Source organism: Acinonyx jubatus, chromosome E3, assembly GCF_027475565.1.
Source record: "Acinonyx jubatus isolate Ajub_Pintada_27869175 chromosome E3, VMU_Ajub_asm_v1.0, whole genome shotgun sequence".
Classification (NCBI taxonomy): domain Eukaryota; kingdom Metazoa; phylum Chordata; class Mammalia; order Carnivora; family Felidae; genus Acinonyx; species Acinonyx jubatus.
The window spans coordinates 8,662,202-8,682,418 of NC_069398.1; the positions used below are offsets into that span (position 1 = coordinate 8,662,202).

General features: G+C 48.9%; 2 protein-coding genes across 5 annotated transcripts in view; one reads left to right on the top strand and one right to left on the bottom strand.

The window, feature by feature from the left end:
* The window catches only part of ABCC6 (ATP binding cassette subfamily C member 6), a 53,000-nt gene extending 38,093 nt beyond the window's left edge, over positions 1–14,907 (bottom strand). For 2 of the 3 annotated variants that reach the window (XM_053213332.1, XM_053213333.1), the window contains exons 1-7: positions 14,738–14,907; positions 13,074–13,256; positions 10,647–10,772; positions 10,373–10,501; positions 6,301–6,426; positions 5,034–5,095; positions 1,874–2,005 (exon numbers count right to left, since the gene is read on the bottom strand). In XM_053213332.1, coding sequence (XP_053069307.1) covers positions 1,874–2,005; positions 5,034–5,095; positions 6,301–6,426; positions 10,373–10,501; positions 10,647–10,772; positions 13,074–13,256; positions 14,738–14,773 — 794 coding nt within the window. In that variant the 5' untranslated portion in view covers positions 14,774–14,907. The remainder of the gene's footprint in view (positions 1–1,873; positions 2,006–5,033; positions 5,096–6,300; positions 6,427–10,372; positions 10,502–10,646; positions 10,773–13,073; positions 13,257–14,737) is intronic. The other variant, XM_027043172.2, reaches the window with a different exon arrangement.
* A 2,461-nt stretch (positions 14,908–17,368) lies between these two features.
* LOC106970554 (nodal modulator 1) overlaps positions 17,369–20,217 on the top strand; it is a 55,890-nt gene continuing 53,041 nt past the window's right edge. Inside the window, exons 1-2 of one of the 2 annotated variants that reach the window (XM_053213334.1) lie at positions 17,369–17,636; positions 19,671–19,760. In XM_053213334.1, the coding sequence (XP_053069309.1) occupies positions 17,472–17,636; positions 19,671–19,760 (255 nt within the window). In that variant the 5' untranslated portion in view covers positions 17,369–17,471. The remainder of the gene's footprint in view (positions 17,637–19,670; positions 19,761–20,217) is intronic. The other variant, XM_015067221.3, reaches the window with a different exon arrangement.

A 20,217-nucleotide genomic window follows, 5' to 3' on the forward strand; every position in this document is an offset into this window, starting at 1 on the left:
ACTGGGGCCTGCCCAGATCCACTCCCCTGTTGCCATGCAGGGGATGTGACCCGGCACTGCCCATGTCCTTTAAAAGACACCAGAATTCCAGATTTTTATATGAAATCTCCAATGTTTTAAATACTGGCAACTTTAAAAAAAAAAAAAGAGAAAAAAACCCCGAACAACACATGGACCAAACATACCTTGGGAACCTGACCTGGTCTGCGAGTGGCTGGTTCCTGACCTCTCAGGATGACGTCCTCTCCCTTCCCCCCAAAATTGCAAAATACTTCAGAAATAAAACCAAGGTCCTCTCTGTGTGTAATCAGTCAACTCAGAAAAAAACTCAGGGAGGCCTTTGTATGGCCATGTCTTCTGTCAATTGCTATGGATTCTTAATCTGTCCTGGAGAATGTTTCTATCCTGGCTGCAATATTCTCATGCCCCTGAGGGGAGGTCACAGCTGGGAGAGAGTGGGCAAGACCTCTAGGACTCTTTTTTTTTTTTTTTTTTAATGTTTATATCTTTTTGAGAGAGACCGTGTGAGTGGGGGAGGGGCAGAGAGAGAGGGAGACACAGAATCCGAAGCAGACCCCAGGCTCTGAGCTGTCAGTGCAGAGTCCCATGTGGGGCTCGAACTCACAAATCATGAGATGGGACGCTTAACCGACTGAGCCACTCAGACGCCCCCCTCTAAGGTCCTTTTGAATGAATTCGGCCACTTAGAAATCATGTAAGACTAGAGGGGCAATTCAACAAAATATTCCTGCAATGAGTTGCTATTTTGACTTGCTCATATCATTTACCCCTTTTGGGAAAACATACCCCACTGTGGCTCTGAAGGGGCTACCGATCATGGGGCCTGCCCCCGGCTATGGCATTGGTCCTGACTCAAGTCAGCCAATGCCTTCCCTAGCATTTTCTGTACAGATGCTAGGAGAGACACTCCTGCTGGGGTTGCTGCACTGGCAGGATATGAGGCGAGCCAATACATCAGCTGAGCTGAGAGATGGAGAGAAAGAATTTGGATATTATGCAAGCCCCTGGATCCAGCCACACCTGAGGCTAGACCTACCTTCTAAGCTATGTGAGCCAATAGACTGTCTCTCACTTCTTCTAATTTGGAGGATTCAACAACCCCCACAAAATCCTAAAGTACACAGGGGAACCCTCTAACTCTTCCCACAGGGCGAAGGCACTTTTGTCAGTGCCCTGAAACACGAAGTTCACATGATTTGGCCAAAGTCATCAACTACTTCATGGCAAGACTGCTTTAACCCACGTTTAATGAATCCTATGTTGACAGCTCTTTTCTGTAGACCAGAGGTTCCCAACTGGGTTCCTCAGAGTCAGAGGGGACCACAGAAGTTTCCAGAGATGCCACAGAGGGCAAGGGTGAGGCAGAGCTGGCAGGACTAGAAAGGGCTGGAAATCCTCCAGATAACTGACCCTATTGGAGCTTTCACCATTGTTGAGGTATTTGCTCAGTTCTTTTCTACAAATTTTTTCACCCCCCAGAAGCTAATGGCATCCTCGTTGAACAGATAAGAAAACCGAGGCCCAGGGAACGAATCCCTCGGCTTAGATACTAAGTAGTTGCCTGCACGTTGTGGACCACCACAGAACCTTTCACTCCCCATCTGTTTCCTGTCTGCTGTCCCAACATCCAAGCTTCCCTCTGGAGGCACCCACTGTGTCCTCTCGGAAGCTGCGAAGCACTCTGGGAGGAAATGTCCCTTGGGCCTGGTCAGTTCATGCTTACTGGGATCAGCTGGCAGGCAGGGGACTATGGCCGTGGAGCCCAGAGTAGGGTCTGGGGTCGTACTCGGGGCCAAGTGATGAGCTTTGCTGGCCAAGCGTTGGGCCGGGCTCTCGTTTCTCACACACTCACCGCTGGGCCGCACTGCGGTTTTTCGTCCATGCCCTCTCGAGCTGGGAAACAATTTCTTTTGAGGAGTTTTCTCGCCCAAGTGACCAGAGGTCTTTTGGCCCAAGTGGCCTCCTGTAGCCTCTCCAGACCAGCCTGTAAAAAGAGAGTCACCAGGACAAGCTCCTCCCGCCATGCTCTCCTCCCCTCCCCCACAGGGTCCTGCCCTGGGAGCTATGTGACCCTGAGTAAGTCACTTTTCCTCTACTGGCCCCTCAGGAAAATGAAAGCATTTAGCCTGAGCACCCCCAACATTTGTGGGGCACTTCCCAGTTTACAAAGATCATCCCATTAAATCTTACACAAGAACACTCAGTGATAACTATTGACCTATTTTACAGATGAGGAGAAGAAATCGAGGTTCAGAGACACTCAGTGACTTAATCAATGGACAGCCTGTGTGGCGAGGGAAATAAACCTCCCCAGAGTCAGAAGTCCAGAGTTGGAAACCTGAGCTCCACCCTCAGCTTTAAGTGCCTTGTTCACCTCTGCAGCCACCTGGTCTCAGGACCTTTGCACATGTACATTGCTCTGCTTAGAACCCTTTTCCTGCCACTCTTCACCTGGCCGCTTCCTGGGCTTAGACGTGATTTCTTTAGATACCCACTTGATGGCCCTTCAGTCCACATAGATTTTCCCATTATAGACTTTTTTCCTGAGCTTTTCTTTACAATGCTTGTTGCCATCATGACTTACTTTTTTGATATGGTTATATGTTGAGTGTCTTTCTCCTCCACTGGATGGTAAATTCCATGGGGGCAAAAAGCACTTGCCTTTATCCTCCTCTATATCCTCACCTCCTGACACAGGACCAAAGGTGTGTCAAATAAAACCAGTTTTCAGCTCTGTCACCTTGGGCACCTCCCTTCCCACCAGTGGATCTCAATTTTCTCACCTTGAAATGAGAGTTTACCAACACTTGGACTGGGTTGTAGGTGGCACATTATTGGAGGCGGTCACGGAGAGGACATGACCTCCGGGTGTCCCGCAAGCTGGACGTGGGCAATCAGAGGCTCCTCGCCCGTCCTCTGTCCTTGGAAAGTAGGATCTGCCCACTCTGCCTGCACTAAAAGTCGTTTCAAGGATGCAGCCTTGAGAAGGCAATGTGTTCTTGAAACTATCTGGATGGTAGATGTGCCTGAACCCCGCTGAGGCCCCCGCATTAACTTGTAAGATTCTGGTGGGCGGGTGCGGAGATCTATTCGCTTTGTGGCCGCCCAGGACAAGCCTCCTAAGTTTCCTTGCTTATTAAAACCACCACCTGCCAATTGGAACGGTCTGCTCTGTCTTCAGTCTGTCCTTGCCAAGCTGGGGGCCAGCTTGCGAACCAGCACACATACACAAGAGATCAATTACTCTAGACTTCAAGGCGGGAGCGTGGTTTATTACTTCTGAGGTGTCTGTAATTTTTCTGATAATACCAAGAAGATGGTCTTGTTTGCTGCTGGTCCTAAGCTCGCCTCGGAGACTTTCCAAGTTCCTTTTTTTTTTTTTTTTTTTTTTTAACATTTATTTATTTTTGAGACAGAGAGAGACAGAGCATGAACGGGGGAGGGGCAGAGAGAGAGGGAGACACAGAATCGGAAGCAGGCTCCAGGCTCTGAGCCATCAGCCCAGAGCCCAACGCAGGGCTCGAAATCACGGACTGTGAGATCGTGACCTGAGCTGAAGTCGGACGCCTAACTGACTGAGCCACCCAGGCGCCCCTCCTTTTGTTTTTTTAATGCAGAGCAAATTCAGCCAATGTAGTTCTGACCTAGAAATTATTAACATGACCTGGTTTTCACTGAAATTTTGGGGGGAGGAGATCTATGTGGCAAGTGATTTAATAGGTTTTTTTCCAACTTGGCAGTGATAGAAAGTTTCCTTTAAAAAAAGTTTATTAAAGTAGAAAAAGTGAGTTGATTTAAAGAAAAAAAAACCCCAAAAACCAGGCGCCTGGGTGGCTCTGTCGGTTGGGCATCCAACTTCGACTTGGGTCATGATCTCACGGGTTGTGGGTTCAAGCCCCAAATCGGGCTCTGCACTGTCAGCATAGCCCACTTCTGATCCTGTGTCGTCCTCTCTCTCAGTCCCTCCCTTGCTAATTCTCTCTCTCCCTCTCTTTCTCTGTCTTAAAACTAATAAACTTTTTAAAAAAGTTTTTAAAAAAAGAAAGAAAAATGAGTTTAAAAATAGAAAAAAAACCACTAAGTAAAGGAAGGAAAATAAAATCCCAATAAGGCAAAAAGCTTGAAGAATGATCCACAGATGCCTACATTTGGGAAAAAGAGGGCTAGGTCCTCTCTAGAGCTGTCTGGCCAAACTGTATGCACTTCCCATCAATTCCTCACCCGAGGGCATTCCAGTCTTTATGTATTCACCAACCACTTTGTATAGTACTCCTTATGGGCCAGACCCTGTGCTCAGTGCTTTGAAGCCTTATTTCATTTAATTCCCACGCCCCTATTAGGTAGATGCTCTTATTATCCTCACTTTTCAGGGGCGGGGACTGAGACGCAGAGAGGTTAAGCAGCTTGCCCAGGGTCACACAGCCAGGAAGTGGTGAGGCCAGGATTCGAATCCAGGGGCTGCCAAGATCTGACTGCAATGTGGTCTGGAGGGGACAGGGCATCCTCACTGCCTGGTGTGCTGGCCCTGGAGAAACACATGTCTTCTCCACCTCTGGGAGCCTCTGGGGAGTCAAGATGTGGTCTCTTATGTCCTTACTCCCGGTGCTTAGCAAATAGCAGGTGCATATTAGATGCTGGTGGAATGAATGCAGCCAAGGAATAGATTTGGTTTTGTTGAGCACCTACTGTGCATAAGCACTAAGCAATGTACATTTAATGAAGGTAGAGCTGTTCCCCTTTTACAGAGGGGAAAACTGAGGTCCTGAATGTTTGTGATACGGGCCAGCTGAGAAGGAAAGCCGGACTCAAACCCAGATCTCACTCCAGTGAGTGAATGGGAATGGGGTGTGGAGATTGGACACACTGACATCGGACAGAGAAGCACTGAGGCTGGGAGGAAGAAAGCCTGGCTGACCTTGGTAGGCTTGACCGGAAACGTCTTGGGGGGAAGAGGTGTAGTGACGAATAAGAAAGCAAATGCACCTTGGCCCCTTCCCTGCTACTCTACTTACCCAGAAACCCACCAGAACATGGCCTTGGAAGGGAAGGAAGCTCCAGCCTCTGGGCATGGATTCTGTAAAGACAAGAGATGGTGTTGGTGAAGGACGCAAGTCTCACATTCCATGGCCAGTATAAGGCAAGGGAACCAAGGTCAGGAAGACCGGATGAACGGACCGTGAGCTCGGTATTACTGGAAGTGCGCACTGAGATGCCCTGACTGCTTGTTACAGGTGAATACCTGTGGGCTAGGTGCTTCCTAGCAAGTAAGGCCCAAAGCGATTTGTGCCACAAATCTGACAGCAACCAATAGGTAAGAACTAACAGCTTCCCAGGGGAACAACTATTACTAATACTGAGACTAAGAACCTCCTAGAAGCACGGAGCATGTGTGACACAGACAATAACATCCTCGACAACATCCGTCAGTGAACATGGTGAGAAGTGCAGAGGGATCTGTCCTGAGACGTTGCCAGCTGCTCCAGAAAAACTGCACGCATCTTCACCTTTTACCACTAGAGCACGAGACTGCTTATTTCACCACATCTTTGCCATCACAGCTTATTATCAATTTTTAATGTTTTCTTTCATTCTCACAGAACAAAAAAGTTCTAGAGTCTTCATTTGATTACTCATGTCACTGAGCATTTTTTTTCCTTAGGTGACCTTAGCTCAACTGTCTCTTCCTCAGAGAATTCTTTCCTGATTTCACAGGCTAGTTCAGTGCTACCTGTTATAAACTCTCACGGACCCCGAATTTCTCCTGCAGGGCACTTGCCCCAAATGTAACTTTCTACGTGCTTGTGCAATTATGTGATTAATGTCTGGTTGCTCTACTTGGCTGTTAGCTGCATGAGGACAGGGACTACGTCTGCTTGTTTGCCATAGATCCTCAGCACCTAGCTGGGGTACAGCGCAGGGACTGGACCACGGCTCCTGGGCCAGATCTGGCACAGTGCCTGTTTCTGCAAGTAAAATTTTGCTGGAATACAGCCATGCTCCTTTGACATACTATCTGTGCAGCAGCAGCAGAGTTGAATCGATGCTGCAGAGACCATATGGCCCACAAAGCCTAAAATACTTTCTGTCTTGCTCTGATCAGAAAAAGTTGGCCAGCCTAGGGCACAGATATACAATACACATTTTGCTGAATGAAAGAATGGGTAAAAAATTATGGAAGGCTCGTGTCCTAGTTTAGCTCCCTTCTCTCCCACGGGGAAACTGAGACCAGAAATGAAACAGGGACAAGGGAGGTGCTGGGTTGAAGACACGGCAACTTACAGACTGTTGGGGGTCTTTAGGGAAGAAGGGGGGTTGATCAACGAGGCAGGACAGCACAAACTGTGCCAGCACCAGAGACAAGCACAGGTAGGTCGACAGGTGGTAGTAGGGGTCACTCTGGAAGCCCTGTGGGCGAGAAAGCACAAGTCCCATCGAGTGTGGCAAGGTGAAGTCTGCAGCCAGAGGCCTGTGGGGAGCAGAGGCTGGGCAGGGTGTCTCTAAGGGGAGGAATGCTCACAGCTGAGCAGGTTTCTGAAGCTATGAGCAGTGCCCAGGCAGGGAGCCAGAGCCACAGGGTTTGAAAGCCAGTGCCCCCGGCATGCCTGGTGACCCGATTTAGGAACACCCGACCCCCATACTCTGCATGAAATGGGGGGGCATGTGTCTCCCCTTAGGCAGGTGACAGTTGACCACAGCCCCTGGAATGTGAGCAGGGGGGATACTTTTCCTTTCTCCTTGTGCCACGGAGGAAAGCCCTTCTCTACTCCAGCCCCCACCCCAATATCCCATTCTGCTTCCTCATGGCCAGTGTTTTCTGGTTTTAGAGGGAAACTGGTTTGGGGCACCTGGGTGGCTCAGTCGATTAAGCATTGGACTCTCAGTTTCAGCTCAGGTCATGATCTCACCGTTGTGAGATCCAGCCTCCCATGGGGCTTGCGTCGGGCTCAGGCTCACGGTGCAGAGCATGCTTGGGATTTTCTCTCTCTCCTCTCTCTGCCCCTCCCCCGGTTGCATGCATGTGTGCACATGCTCTCTCTCTCTCAAAATAAATAGATAAACTTAAATAAAAAAGAAGGGAACTGGATTTTGGATTTAGTGAGCATTTACTCCACCCTGTGCCTATGCGGGAGTCTTTTTGGGCACTGTCTCATCAAGTCCCTCCCCACTCTGACCCCAGCTGGAGTTTAGCTGCTTTATTTTACTCATGCAGAAACCAAGTTCACAGAAGCAATAGCACCTTGCTCAAGGGCACCCAGATGATCCGATCCAAATCAAGAACTTTTGCTGCCACACCGTGATGGCTTTCGTATCTGCTGCCCCTCTGTCAGACTCCCTTAATTTCTTTTCCCATGCTCAGGTATGTGGTTTATGCAGAAGTGACTCCATTTCAGGCGGTGGGCAGGGGACTGAGGTCTGACCAGTGAGTACGTTCCAGTCCCCTGGCTACTGTGGTGGGGTCAGGAATGGACATACGACCCACACTGGGCCAGTGAGAGCTGGAACCATCAGGAGATCTTTCGCTGGGGTTGCTGCAGGGGTGGAGCCTAGGTCTAGTGCGATTGTTGGCTCTTCTTGCCACCCCACTGTTGAACAAATAACAGGCTAGAACCAAAAGACAGAAGGAGATGGAGATCTATCTGACGGCGTCATCTGAACACTTAGACCAACCGTGCCCAGGAGAGCCCCCATGTAGGAGCTAATGAATTCCTCCAGACTTTTTTCCCCCCTTAAGCTAGTGTGAGTTGAGTCTTTGTGGCTTAAAACAAGAGCCCTCGTTTCAAATGGCAGTTCCTCTACGGGATTTCTACTCTTTTGTTCTTACTTTTGTTTTCTGAGGTATTAGACAATTTGATATCCCAGCTACATCGCGGCACACCTTCTCTATAATGCCATTTTTTTTTAATTTTTTAACGTTTATTTATTTTTGAGACATAGAGAGACAGAGCATGAACAAGGGAGCGTCAGAAAGAGGGAGACACAGAAACTGCAACAGGCTCCAGGCTCTGAGCTGTCAGCACAGAGCCCGACGCAGGGCTCGAACTCACGGACCGCGAGATCATGACCTGAGCCGAAGTCGGCCACTTAACCGACTGAGCCACCCAGGCGCCCCTATAATGCCGTTTTTACCACTGTTTCTATCGGGACATTTGTTCTGAATTCGGGGGAGATGGACTTGGGCTCTGCGCTCCTCGGCCGTGTGACCTTGAGGAGGCCGCTCATTTCTCTTAGCCTTGGTTTCCCCATCTTTAAAACGGGACTGTGAGAATCTGCCATAGCACATTCTTGTAAGAATCCAATGAAGACATGACACAAAGTGGCTTTTGCAGGGCCTGGCATGTGGCCGGGGTCACAATATTAATGCGTGGTCACAATATTATTATTTCTGTGCTGCATCTGGCCGTGGGGGAACCTAGCTTTGCACACATCAGTGGATGGCCTGTGCAATTTTCCCATCGGTTACGAAGATTACTTTGTGAAAATCTGTCCTTAAGGACAGAATGGTATGTCTCTGCCTTTTCCTTTCGGGAGCAGGACTGGAGCAACCATTTGGCTGCAGAAACGATCTACAGCCCATTGCAGGGGGTCTCCAGATCTGGGGTGAGCATCCAAACTACGCAAGCACTTTTCAACTGGGGCAAATTTGTCCCCAAGGGCAGACACTCTGGGTTTGACCATCAAGGGAAGGTGTGCACTTGGCATCTAGCGGGTGGAGGCCGGGGATGCTGTTTAACATCCGATAAGGCGAGAACGGCTCCCCCCGGCCCCAAAGAGAATGATGTCAAGAGCGCTGAGGTTGAGGAACCGAGGTCTGGGCTATTTCTCTCTTTGCAGGTAAACAGATCCGATGTGTTCCTTAACACGGAACTGCTGTTGGCCAGGATGGGAAACCGAAATATAGGGAGGTGGGTGGGGGGAAGGGAAGCCTGGGTAGCTCAGTGGGTTGAGCATCTGACTCTTGATTTTGGCTCAGGTCCTGATCTCATGGTCTTGAGAGTGAGCTGAAAGCACAGTGCTCACTCTCTCTACATAAAATGAAAAAGAAATATGGATGGATATGCAACAATGCGTATTGTGTCCAGAGGGGAGCATGGGTGAGGGTAGGTGAGAAGGAGGGGAGATGTGCACGCTCATACAGAAAGATTGTGTGCGCAGGTATGTTTTGGGAGGTCATTCCACTCACTCGTGTCTCGCACTTGGAGCCTTTTCAAGAACACAAACTTGAGACAGTAACATGTTGTGGAGACTGTCTGGACATAAGCCTCTATATACTTTGAAGATTCTGGTGGCAGGTGCGGACATCTACTCGTCCTGTGGTGCCTGGGACAAGCCTTGTAAGTCCCCTTGCTTATTATTTTAATTTTTTTTTTAATGTTTATTTATTTTTGGGACAGAGAGAGACAGAGGAGGAACGGGGGAGGGGCAGAGAGAGAGGGAGACACAGAATCGGAAACAGGCTCCAGGCTCTGAGCCATCAGCCCAGAGCCTGACGCGGGGCTCGAACTCACGGACCGCGAGATCGTGACCTGGCTGAAGTCGGATGCTTAACCGACTGCGCCACCCAGGCGCCCCCGCCTTGCTTATTAACTCTGCCAGCTACCATCTGGAGTATCAGGTATTAGACCTAATACTAATTAGACCTAATTTTTTTTTAATTTTTATTATTTATTGAGAGAGATTGTTTATTATTTTTGAGAGACTACGAGTGAGGGAGGGGCAGAGAGAGAGGGAGACACAGAATCCAAATCAGGCTCCCGGCTCCGAGCTGTCAGCACAGAGCCCGACGCGGGGCTCGAACCCACAAACCGCAAGATCACGACCTGACCTGAAGTCAGACACTTAACCGACAGAGCCACCCACGGGCCCCTATGGGGCCACTTTCAAATTTCATCAGGGAAGCTCCTGACAGCGTGAACCAACACTGCACCTGTGGCCAGTGGTGCGAGGGAGGACGTGTGCATGGGTGTGCAGCGTGGGAATGGGCGATGCATGTGCCTGAATCGTGTGGGAGCTTGAAGGCGCAGACACACTGGGTGGCGGCAGGGGTGGGTGTGCTTCAGACGGTAGTTGTGTGATGCACGAAAGGTGGGGCACAAAGGGGTGCGTCTGCTGTGCAAGTGAAGTGTGTGAGCTAAGTGTGTAAGACCCTGGGAATGAGTGTCCATAAAAACATATGGGATGACGCATACACCTGTGTGAGTGAGTGTGCCTGTGTGTCGCTGGAGTTTAAGCAACCGTGGTGTGTGTTCCTGTGTAGACAGTAAGTCATGTGTGGAAAGGGGAGGAGGAAGGACGGAGGCAGGGCAACCCACGGCCTGAAACTGCCACATCGGTTCCCCAGGCTTCCACTTACCCCTTGCGAGGCCAGCTGGGCAGCACTGGTCACTGGCAAGAGAAAGCAGAGCAGCCAGTATCCAAACAGCAGCCCCGATGCCCGGACCCCTTTCTTCCTCTCTGTGTGGACCAGGAACATGGCGAAGCTCTGGACAGGAGAGTCAGGACAGGCCCCTTAAGGTGGGCAGGGGCAGGGAGGGTGGAAGGGAGCTGTGCTCTGCCCCACACCCTCCACCAGGGCAAGAGAAGCCTCTCAGCCAGGAGCAAGCCCAGCAAGCCTGGGTTGTCCTTACCGTCGTGGTGAGCCACACAGTAGGATGAATGAGGAATTCTGGGGCCTGGGGTGTTCCCCGCTGGATTCTCCAGAGAGCCACAGACACGCTGGACGTGCACAGGATGATGAGGGCAAGCCCAAGCACCTGGGAAACAGGCTTGGCTAGATAAGGCCGGCGGGCAAAAAGAAGGATGGGGGACAAACCAGACAGGGACCCCACGCCCACTGGGCAGTGGCTCTGGATGAGGCACCGCTAAGGTCCCAACATCGTAATTTAGCAGTGCCGGTGTGAGAGATGCCGAATAAGAAGCAGGAAGGGGAGCCTTACCTACAGATTCACCTTGACCTGGAAGTGTCCTATAAATAATATGCCCCAGGGACCCAGGCCAACCCAGTATTTTCCAGAATGCGAGGGTGGGGCAGGGTGCACCAAGAGTACGCAGGCGAGGTGCTTTAGGTATGAAGAAGGGCCATGGGGGCACCTGGGTGGCTCAGTAGGTTAAGTGTCCAACTTCAGCTCAGGTCATGTTCTCATGGTTCGTGAGTTCAAGCCCTGCGTCGGGCTCTGACAGCTCAGAGCCTGGAGCCTGCTTCAAATTCTGTGTCTTTCTCTCTCTCTGCCCCTCCCCCGCTCATGCTCTGTCTGTCTGTCTGTCTCTCAAATAAATAAACATCAAAAAAATGTTTAAAAAAAGGGGCTCCTGGGTGGCTCAGACGGTTAACTGTCCAACTTCAGCTCAGGTCACGATCTCATGGTTCATGAGTTCGAGCCCTACATCAGGCTCTGTGCTGACAGCTTGGAGCCTGGAGGCTGCTTTGGATTCTGTGTGTGTGTGTGTGTGTGTGTGTATCTCCCTCTCTCTGCCCCTCCCCCCACTCACACTCTGTGTCTCTCGAAAATAAACAAACATTTATGAATAAATAAATAAATAAATAAATAAATAAATAAATAAAAAGCGGCCTGAAACAACATTCACGCAGGGGACAACATTCACGCAGGATATGAAAAAGTTACACTCTCTTCAAGTCCCTTTGACCTCTACTATTTTTAAAAAGTTTTTAATGTTTATTTATTTTTGACAGAGAGAGCACGAGTGAGTGACAGGCAAAGAGAGAGGGAGACACAGAATCTGAACCAGGCTCCAGGCTCTGAGCTGTCAGCACACAGCCTGACGCGGGACTTGAACTCACCAACAGTGAGATCATGACCTGAGCCGAAATTGGATGCTTAACCGACTGAGCCACCCAGACACCGGTGACCTCTGCTATAAAATCAAGGAGAAGCTCTGTCAGGACTGGTATGTCTCCAGACCTTTCTCTAAGATGAGGGGATCTCTCTTCTGAATGAGAGAAAGCAGGAAAGCAGAAGGTGAACACAGGTGGGAGAGAAGACGAGGCCTCTGGGTGCATAGCAGGAACTATTACAAGCACCTCACAGTCCAAAGCGGGGCTCCAAGTACTACTGGCGGCCTGGGTTTGACCCGCTGCCTATTTTTGTATCCCCTGTGAGCTAAGGATGGTTTTTGACATTTTTCAATCATTGAACAAAACTCAAAAAAGTATAATATGTCGTGATGTGTGAAAATTACATGAAGTTTAAATTTCAGTGACTTTCGAGAAAATGCTATCGAGACACAGTCATGCTTATTTATTTACTGTTGTTTGTGGCTGCTTTTCTGCTGCAATGGCAGAGTAGGTGACATGGAATCCACATGGACCTTCAAAGCCTCAAATATATACTGTCTGGCCCTTTAAGGAAGAGTTCGACAATAGGACAAAAATTAACGAGGTGGTATGGGAAGGACGTTCTTTTTTTTTTTTTTTTTTTTAATTTAACCCAAGTTAGTTAGTATATAGTGCAACAATGATTTCAGGAGCAGATTCCTTAATGCCTGGGAAGGACATTCTTGTAGAAGTTTGGAGAACGGGATGGATGAGCAGAAAGGCTCACACTTGGAATGCCCGTGTTTTTGTAACACACTAAAATAAATACAGAACAATTTTAAGAACCGGTGTTTAGAACTGCCAGTGGGAAAACATAAAAATCAACGCGTAACTGTTCAAAAAAATTTTTAAAGTTCACCCAAGTGTGACCCTAAAATCACCTCGTGTACCCTAGGAGTATACCTCACACCCTGTGGGTAATTCCAAGGTATGGTAGTCACAAACTGGCCAGGAACATCTGAACATCCAGATGTGTGTGTTTGCAGATGCGTGGATTTTCATTGTCACCATATCTGTTTGGGGGAATCTGGTTCCACAGAGTTTACCTCTGTAGCCTCTCTGGAGTATTGCTCTGTTTGACTAAGAGGTCCCCGTCTCGTCCCCACCCTGGGTGCTCCTTGAAAGGAGGAGTGTCCACTTTGGGGTCTCCGCCAAGGCTCCAGCCAGCTTCCCACACCTCCCAACCATTGTCTGGTTACAGCCTCCCAGAGGCAGCGGTTACCATTTTGGCCTTGTAGAGCGAGGACATCCGGAGGTAGTTGTTGCCGTGGCGATGGATGTAGAGGAGGTAGATGGGGCCAAGGACCCAGAGGTACATCGGGGGTACCCAGATCCCTGCCGTTTTCAGGAAGCACACGTTCAATAGGTGGGCAGCAATGGGTTCAGGCTCTGTCCAGTTCCAGACCTGAGGGAACACCAGGGCGACCCTTGTGATCATACAATGCAGGAGTCCCAGATTCACCTGATTAGGGGGAAAGGCAACCATCTGGACTCCTAACATTGACATGAAAATGGGCCCAGCACTCTCTGGAGTACCTTATAAGTCTCAACTCCTTTAATGCTAATATCAGCCCTAAGAAGTACAGGCAATTATGCTACTGATTTTGCATATGAGGAAGCTGAGGCCCAGAAAGGTGACATAACCTGGGTGATAGTCACCCAGGTGGAAAGTGGTGGTGCTGGGATTTGAACCAAGGTGGCTGGGTCCTGGAGTCTGGGATACCTGGGTTCCAGGATGAATACTGGGTGCAGACTGTCGTTTAAGCCTTATATTTTAAGAGGTAGGTGTTACTGTTCCCATTTCACAGACCAGGGAACTGAGGCACTGAGAGGGGAACAGCCTTCTTCAGGCCCACACATACAGAAAGTGGCAGAGCTAATTCCCATGAAGCCTGTTTGACCCCAAAGCTTGTTCTACAGAGGGTCTTGATCTGTGATTCTTTTTTTTAAAGTTTATTTATTGAGAGAGAGAGAGAGAGAGAGAGAGAGAGAGAACAAGCACAGGAGTAGGGGAGGGGCAGAGACAGAGGGAGAGAGAGAGAATCCCAAGCAGGCTCCATGCTGTCAGAGCTGAGCCCCGGGGCTTGAACCCATGAACCATGAAATCATGACCTCATCCCAAGTCAAGAGCCAGATGCTTAATGGACTGAGCCCCCCAGGTGCCCCTGGGTCTGTGATTCTTCTCTCAGCCTCTTGGCTGGCCTTCTCTAACGCTACAAAAAGTCTGAATGGGAAGTTCAGAGAACATGGCTCTTCAGTTCTCTTCCTACTATATTAACAGCCCTCCCTCTCCCACACTGGTTATCTTTCTTCACTGCTCCCCACTTTGCCACTGGCCAGCTCTGTGAACTTCAACTTCCCTGTGCCTCAGTTTCCTTTGTTGCAAAGGAGAGGGGTGGTGTTCAGAGAATCTACCTCTAAGGATTGAATTAAATGGGTTGGTACCAATAAAGCATATAGGAGGATGTGGGGCACAAAGTAAGCCCTCAATTAATATCAGCTATTATTATTGCCTTACCGGCCCGGCCCCTGAAATCCTGGGAGTTTGCGACCCTTGCTCCCATCCCATGAGCCTCTTTGCCAGAGTCCTTCGCTAAAAGCCTGGATGAAAGAGGAAGCCGGCCAGAGAGGTGGGGGTCCTGAAGCTTTATGCAAATAGAGGTCAAAGCCTGCAGGCAGCTGGGAGGTCGGGAGGCCCCGTTAGTGGTGCTGGGGTCTGCAGGGGCAGGCTCGGTTAAAGGGCCCGCACTTGCCTGCTGTTTGCCTGGGAATTTGGTGGTCTCTCCCCTCCCCGGTATCACCCGCTGGAGAAAGCTGCCGGAGAGACCTACCAAGCCCGGAAAAGGAGAGTGGGGCAGGAGGCGGGGTGGGGGTGGGGGGACTTACTCCCTGTCCCACACAGGGCTCTGCAGCCGCGGCCATCGCGCGCCTCCCGTGCTTGTCCGTCTGTCCGCCCGCGGTCTGTCCGTCTGTCCCGAGACAGCCTCCTTTGCCGCGCTCCGGGTCCTGGAAGGGGCGGAGACTGACAGGCTAGGCTGGGATTCCAGCTCCGGGATCGCCAGGCCCGGGGCAAGGTCCCGCCGCGCGGCAAGGGTGGGGCGGGAAGGGATGAGACGAGGCAATTGGAGGGGGCACTCTGGGTGGCCCGAGCCGGCATTGGGGGAGGGGATCTTGGAGCCCCGGAAAGTGCAGTGGCATCCCGCTAAAACCCTCCAGTCCCGCAACAGGTGGGATGGACACTGTCTGCCTGTAGGGTGGTGGGAAGATACTAAGATTACTAATAAAGAGTTTAGCACAGTGCCAAGAACACAGTAAATGCTCAATGAGTTAGCGATTATTAGTGTTAGTAATGTTATGTTATCCATAGGTTACTAAGCAGTGGTTCACTGTGCCATTTCAGAAATATAATATGGAAAGATAGTTGCTAAATGCTAAATGAAAACAAGATTATAATACAAAATAGGCTACAATATTTATGCAAAAAAAAAAAGTATATTCTTAGGTTGGGGAAAGGGGGAGAAGGAAGCCAAATCTTTGCCTTCCTCTCCTGGGTGTTAAAGCAAGGTGTGTCCCCAGACAGTAGCTCTTTTTGGGAAATCCTTTATGCAACATGTATGCATAGATTTTAAAAATGGACGTGCAGTCCAGCAGTGATCATGGAAATCCTCATTTTTCTTTTCTTTTTCCTTTCCTTTTTCTGTTTTCTTTCTTTCTGCCACGAGCATGTATTCTTTTCAAGATAGAAATGAAAAGACAGCTTTTTCAGACAGGCAAACACAGGTACTCAGTTTGGAGGAAGGAGTCAGACTCTATGCATTTTCCACATCGCCCTGTCACTTCTCTGCAGCTCTTGAATGCCACTTCTCGCATGGCCTCCACTGTGTGGGCTCCCCTTTCTTTTGGGGTTTCCCAACCCTGGCCTGGGGCCCAAGTCAGTATGCCTTCAGCTGTCCTCCAGCCTGGGTCTTCTGGAAGAGCAGGGACACAGAGAACAAACTCAGTCACACTGAGTGTGGCAGGTCCGCTGTTCACATTTATAAATTATGTCTGTTTATTTGAGGTGATCTTGGTGGAGGCTGATGGAAATTAGGGGGAGGCCTCTTTTACTGTGACCCCATGTGACCCCACCTCTGATAGGCATTGCCACAGTCTTAGTGTTTATTTTATTGTATATGGGAAGATGAATTTCTGGGGAATGGTGGGAATTTTGGGGGAATGGTCAGAAAGTAAGGAAGAACACAGAGGAAATCAGTTGGGTGAGCCAAGAACAGAACCCAGTCCTCTGAACAGTACAGGGCTGAATGCAGAGCCCTAAACTAGTCCCTTTCCCCCTCTCAGCCTCAGTTTCCCATTCTGTAAGGTGAGAAGGTTCCATGGGTCAGCATTTCCTAATTGGTGGCTTTCAGCCCCATGCGGATTTGCTAAGACAAAACAGGGACTCATGCTAGGGAGAGGAAAGAGCATCTGTTTCAGTTGTAGTTATAAATACCCAATAAATGAAATAAATATTAAGCTAGATTCTCTCTATAACCAAATAGTTGAGAATTTCACTGTATTTCCAGTGAGAGTGCAGAGTGAGAAACTGAAATCAGATGTGCTCATGACTGAGATCCTTGGGGGATGTATCATTCCATTATAGGACCCATGAAGGTTTTAACTATTGCATGGTCTAAACTCCCTATGATTCATAGTTGTATATTGCTTAAGTCTTGGTCACAATGATAAATTCTAGTGGGAAATTTTCTCTCTTACCTGGTTGTTTAGAAATAAAATATAAAAACTATCAAAATAAAGGGCTTGATTCTCTTTTAGGGCAAAATGGAAGAATTCCAATATCAGGTCAGAAAAGCAATTTTTGTCTCTTTTGATGTGGTAACTTGCAGTTAAATCCAGTTTTTGTCATAGTATATGTATAATCTTGGGGCAAAGCACAACGTGCTGAGATTTGAACTTGTTTTCTGACAAACCATGCTTCAAATCACAGACAATTCAAAGTAAATTAACTGTTTGCATCTCTTGCTTATGGGAGAAAAACCCTCAAGTTTGTTTCTACACAAATGTTATTAGAACTGGGATTAAAATAAATTTCAAATACCCTTTTTTAAAAAACATAATGCTGACCTTAAATGGCCTGTGTATTGCTTTTTTTAAAAAGTACTGATTATTTATAATGGAAAAATGCACTGACTCAAATTCCTAAACGGGTTTTTGAGATTATATATCACCTGTGAAATACATGTGCCAAAAACATTCGGGGGAGTAGTTGGATACTTAAATCAACAGTCTCTTGTCGTTCCAGTTTCAGCGATATTGAATTCCAAAGCATAATTCAACTTGGGAGTTTGTGACTGTAATCAGGGACCTTGCAACTGCACCTGACAGACGGTGCGCGGAGTCCTCCAGGCCACCGTAGGGCACTAATGGGCTGGTTTTGTTGCTGAGCATGCGCTGTAGTTAGCCTGTCTGGCGAGGGGGCGTGGCGCCGGAGCACGCACGCGCAGCAGCGCCGGGGCGGGGCCTGGGCTGTCAGCGGCGGGCAGAGGAGGAAGCAGCGGGCAGCGCGCGGAGCTAGGGGCGGGACCTGGAGGCCTGCGAAGGGTCGGGCGGCAGAGACCCGGCCATGCGGGGGTGCGGGGGTTTGGGGCCGCCGGGGCCAGTGGTGGTGGCCGCCGCTGTGGTGCTGCTGCTGAGTGGCGTGGGTCCGGCACGCGCCTCCGAGGACATCGTGGTGGGCTGCGGGGGCTTCGTCAAGTCGGACGTGGAGATCAACTACTCGCTCATCGAGGTGAGCGCCCGCCCCGCGGCCGGGGCCGGAGCTCGCTGTGTGACCCTGAGCCAGTTACTCAACCTGTCTGGGCTGCGGTGGCCTCGCCTCAAACGCCAGGCGGTTGCCACCTGCCCCACGTTCTAGGAGTCCTTGCCTCCTTGAAGACTCCGCCCCCCGCGGGCTCTCCACCATCCCATGCCCTCCCCGTCGCGCTGGGGTGGGGGTTCCTATCGTGGGGTCAGCTACAGAGTGGGGTTGGGGACCTAGAGGTATGTACCCCACGTCTCAGAGCCCCCAAAAGTTCTAATCCACTCCTCGAAACCCCCCAGGGATGCTTTTAGAGAGCACTGATTCCCATCCCAAAGATCCTGTCCGGGTAGATCTCTGTTGGCATCTCTGGGGCTGGGAATATGTATTTTTAATCTTTCCCGATATCCCCCCAACCCGGGACTCCTTTTTCTTTAAAAATGGAGAGTTGGCAGCTGCCCTGAATGTCTTTCTGGGTAGTTAGAGAAATTAATGCTGGAGATTTGAGCTGAAGTCTTTTTTATTAAGTTGTAAAGCCCCAGGCAGTTACATGATTATCAATACAGTGGCATTATGGCCCAGAAAGCTTTTGTGAAAAGTAAGGTCACTTGTCAGGATAGATGGGAGGGGACCTGAGGGAGGGCTGGCCTCTGTCTTAGAAGGGTACTGTGATGGGGCAGAAGGGGATTGGAGAGAGAGAGAAAAAAGGAAGAGGCTATTAGCTGGCAAAGAGAAGGGACTTTGGGGGGATTAAGACCCCAAAGGCTGACTGAAAGCACATTTGAGCCAGTCCATTGCTGGCAGCTGAAGGGCTGTGGTGAAGGAATGAACCAGTATATTCTACAAATCTGGTTGCTGAGATGGGTTTGGGGAGGGGTAGAAAATAGATTCCACACTCCACTGGGTCGCCCTGGCCTTGTTCCAAATCCCAGCTTTTGTTCTTGTAGGAGGGTGTTGAGACAGAAGCAGAATCCAGCACCATGTATTAACTAAAGAAAATAATTATCACCTTCAAGACCCCTCTGTCTCTCGCTTCTCTGCCAGTTTTGATCCTAAGTCAGGTGTTTAATGAGTCAACCCACTGGCAATGGCAGGGTTCTAGGGCTCTGCTGGGTGCCCGTGCCACCTCTTGGGTTGCCTCCCAGTGTGTGGGCACAGACCACTTCAGAAGCTGCCTTGCAAGGCTTTGTGCTACTTAGTTTCCTGGGGCTCCGAGAGAAAAGTAAAGGCAGAGAGAAGTTAGTACTACCACATAGTAATATAGTAAAATAATAAGAACACTTTTTTTTTTTTTTTTGAGCCATGCTGCCTGCCAGGTGCTTAATATGCATTGATGTGAGTCTGTATAATCACCACGAAGGGGAGTGGCTCTTTTCGTATTTATGAAGAAACTGGACCTCAGGAGGTTAAATGACTATCACACAGCATGTGGAAAACCCAGATGTTGCTTGAGTGTCTTAAAAGGTTAAGAGATTGTATTTGGAAATGCCCAGGATACAAGAACTTTAGAGATCCCTTGAAAAGACATACATTAAGTGCCTTTTGATTTATTTTTGCCTAAGAATGAAAATAAAAGAGGAAATTAAAAATTCCTAGATGAGTGTTAACTCGCAAATATTGGGAATCATTTGAGATGAATGTAGATCCCTGTCCCCCCACCCAAGACCTTCTAGTTTAGAAACAGAAGTGGGGCTTGGGGATTGCATTTTAATAAGCACCTTATTAATAGCACATTGGAAAATTTGTTTTATATCCATAGAGACAGCCGCTAAAAATACACTGAAAAATATTGAAAAATATGACTTTGCAGGGTAGTCTTTAGAGGGTTTCTAACCTAAAAAATATCTAATTACACTATTTCGTGGATACTTTGTCTTATTTGTCTCTGACCTTAGTGCCTGGTGTTCATCACAGCACATAGTAGGTCCTCAGCAAATGCATATTGGCCAAATGCATTGTGGTGTAATGTGTGTAGCTAATTCTCAAAGGCGATATTATGACTTTTCTTCTTTCCTTGCCTTCCAGATAAAGTTGTATACCAAGCACGGGACTTTGAAATACCAGACAGACTGTGCCCCTAATAATGGTTACTTTATGATCCCCTTGTACGATAAGGTAAGAGAGACTACTGTAGTTGTTTATGATCGGAAGTGGTGTGGCCTCCAGGACCGCCCTAACCAGAGCAGGCTTTATTTGGCACATGAGCAAATGCTTGTCTCTTTTGTAAATTATAAGTGGAATCTACAGTCCTGGCCAAATTTTGAGGGAGACAATTTATAAAGTGGGTTGATTGAGTACAAACCGAACAGTGGTTCTCAGTGTCTGCAGGGACATCTGCCGATGTCTAGAGACATTTTTGGTTGTGACACCTGTCTGGTGTTGGGGGAGGGCGTCTTTATCTAGTGAGCAGAGGCCAGAAATGAAGCTGAACCTGCTGCACAGGACAGACCAAACGTCAGCAGTGCCGACATCCAGAAACCCTGATTTAATAGAACTCTTTATTTGCAAGCAGCTTAAACTATTGTTTAAAAAAAACTGTGCAAGTGATACTCAAATTTGTAAGCTTTGTGGG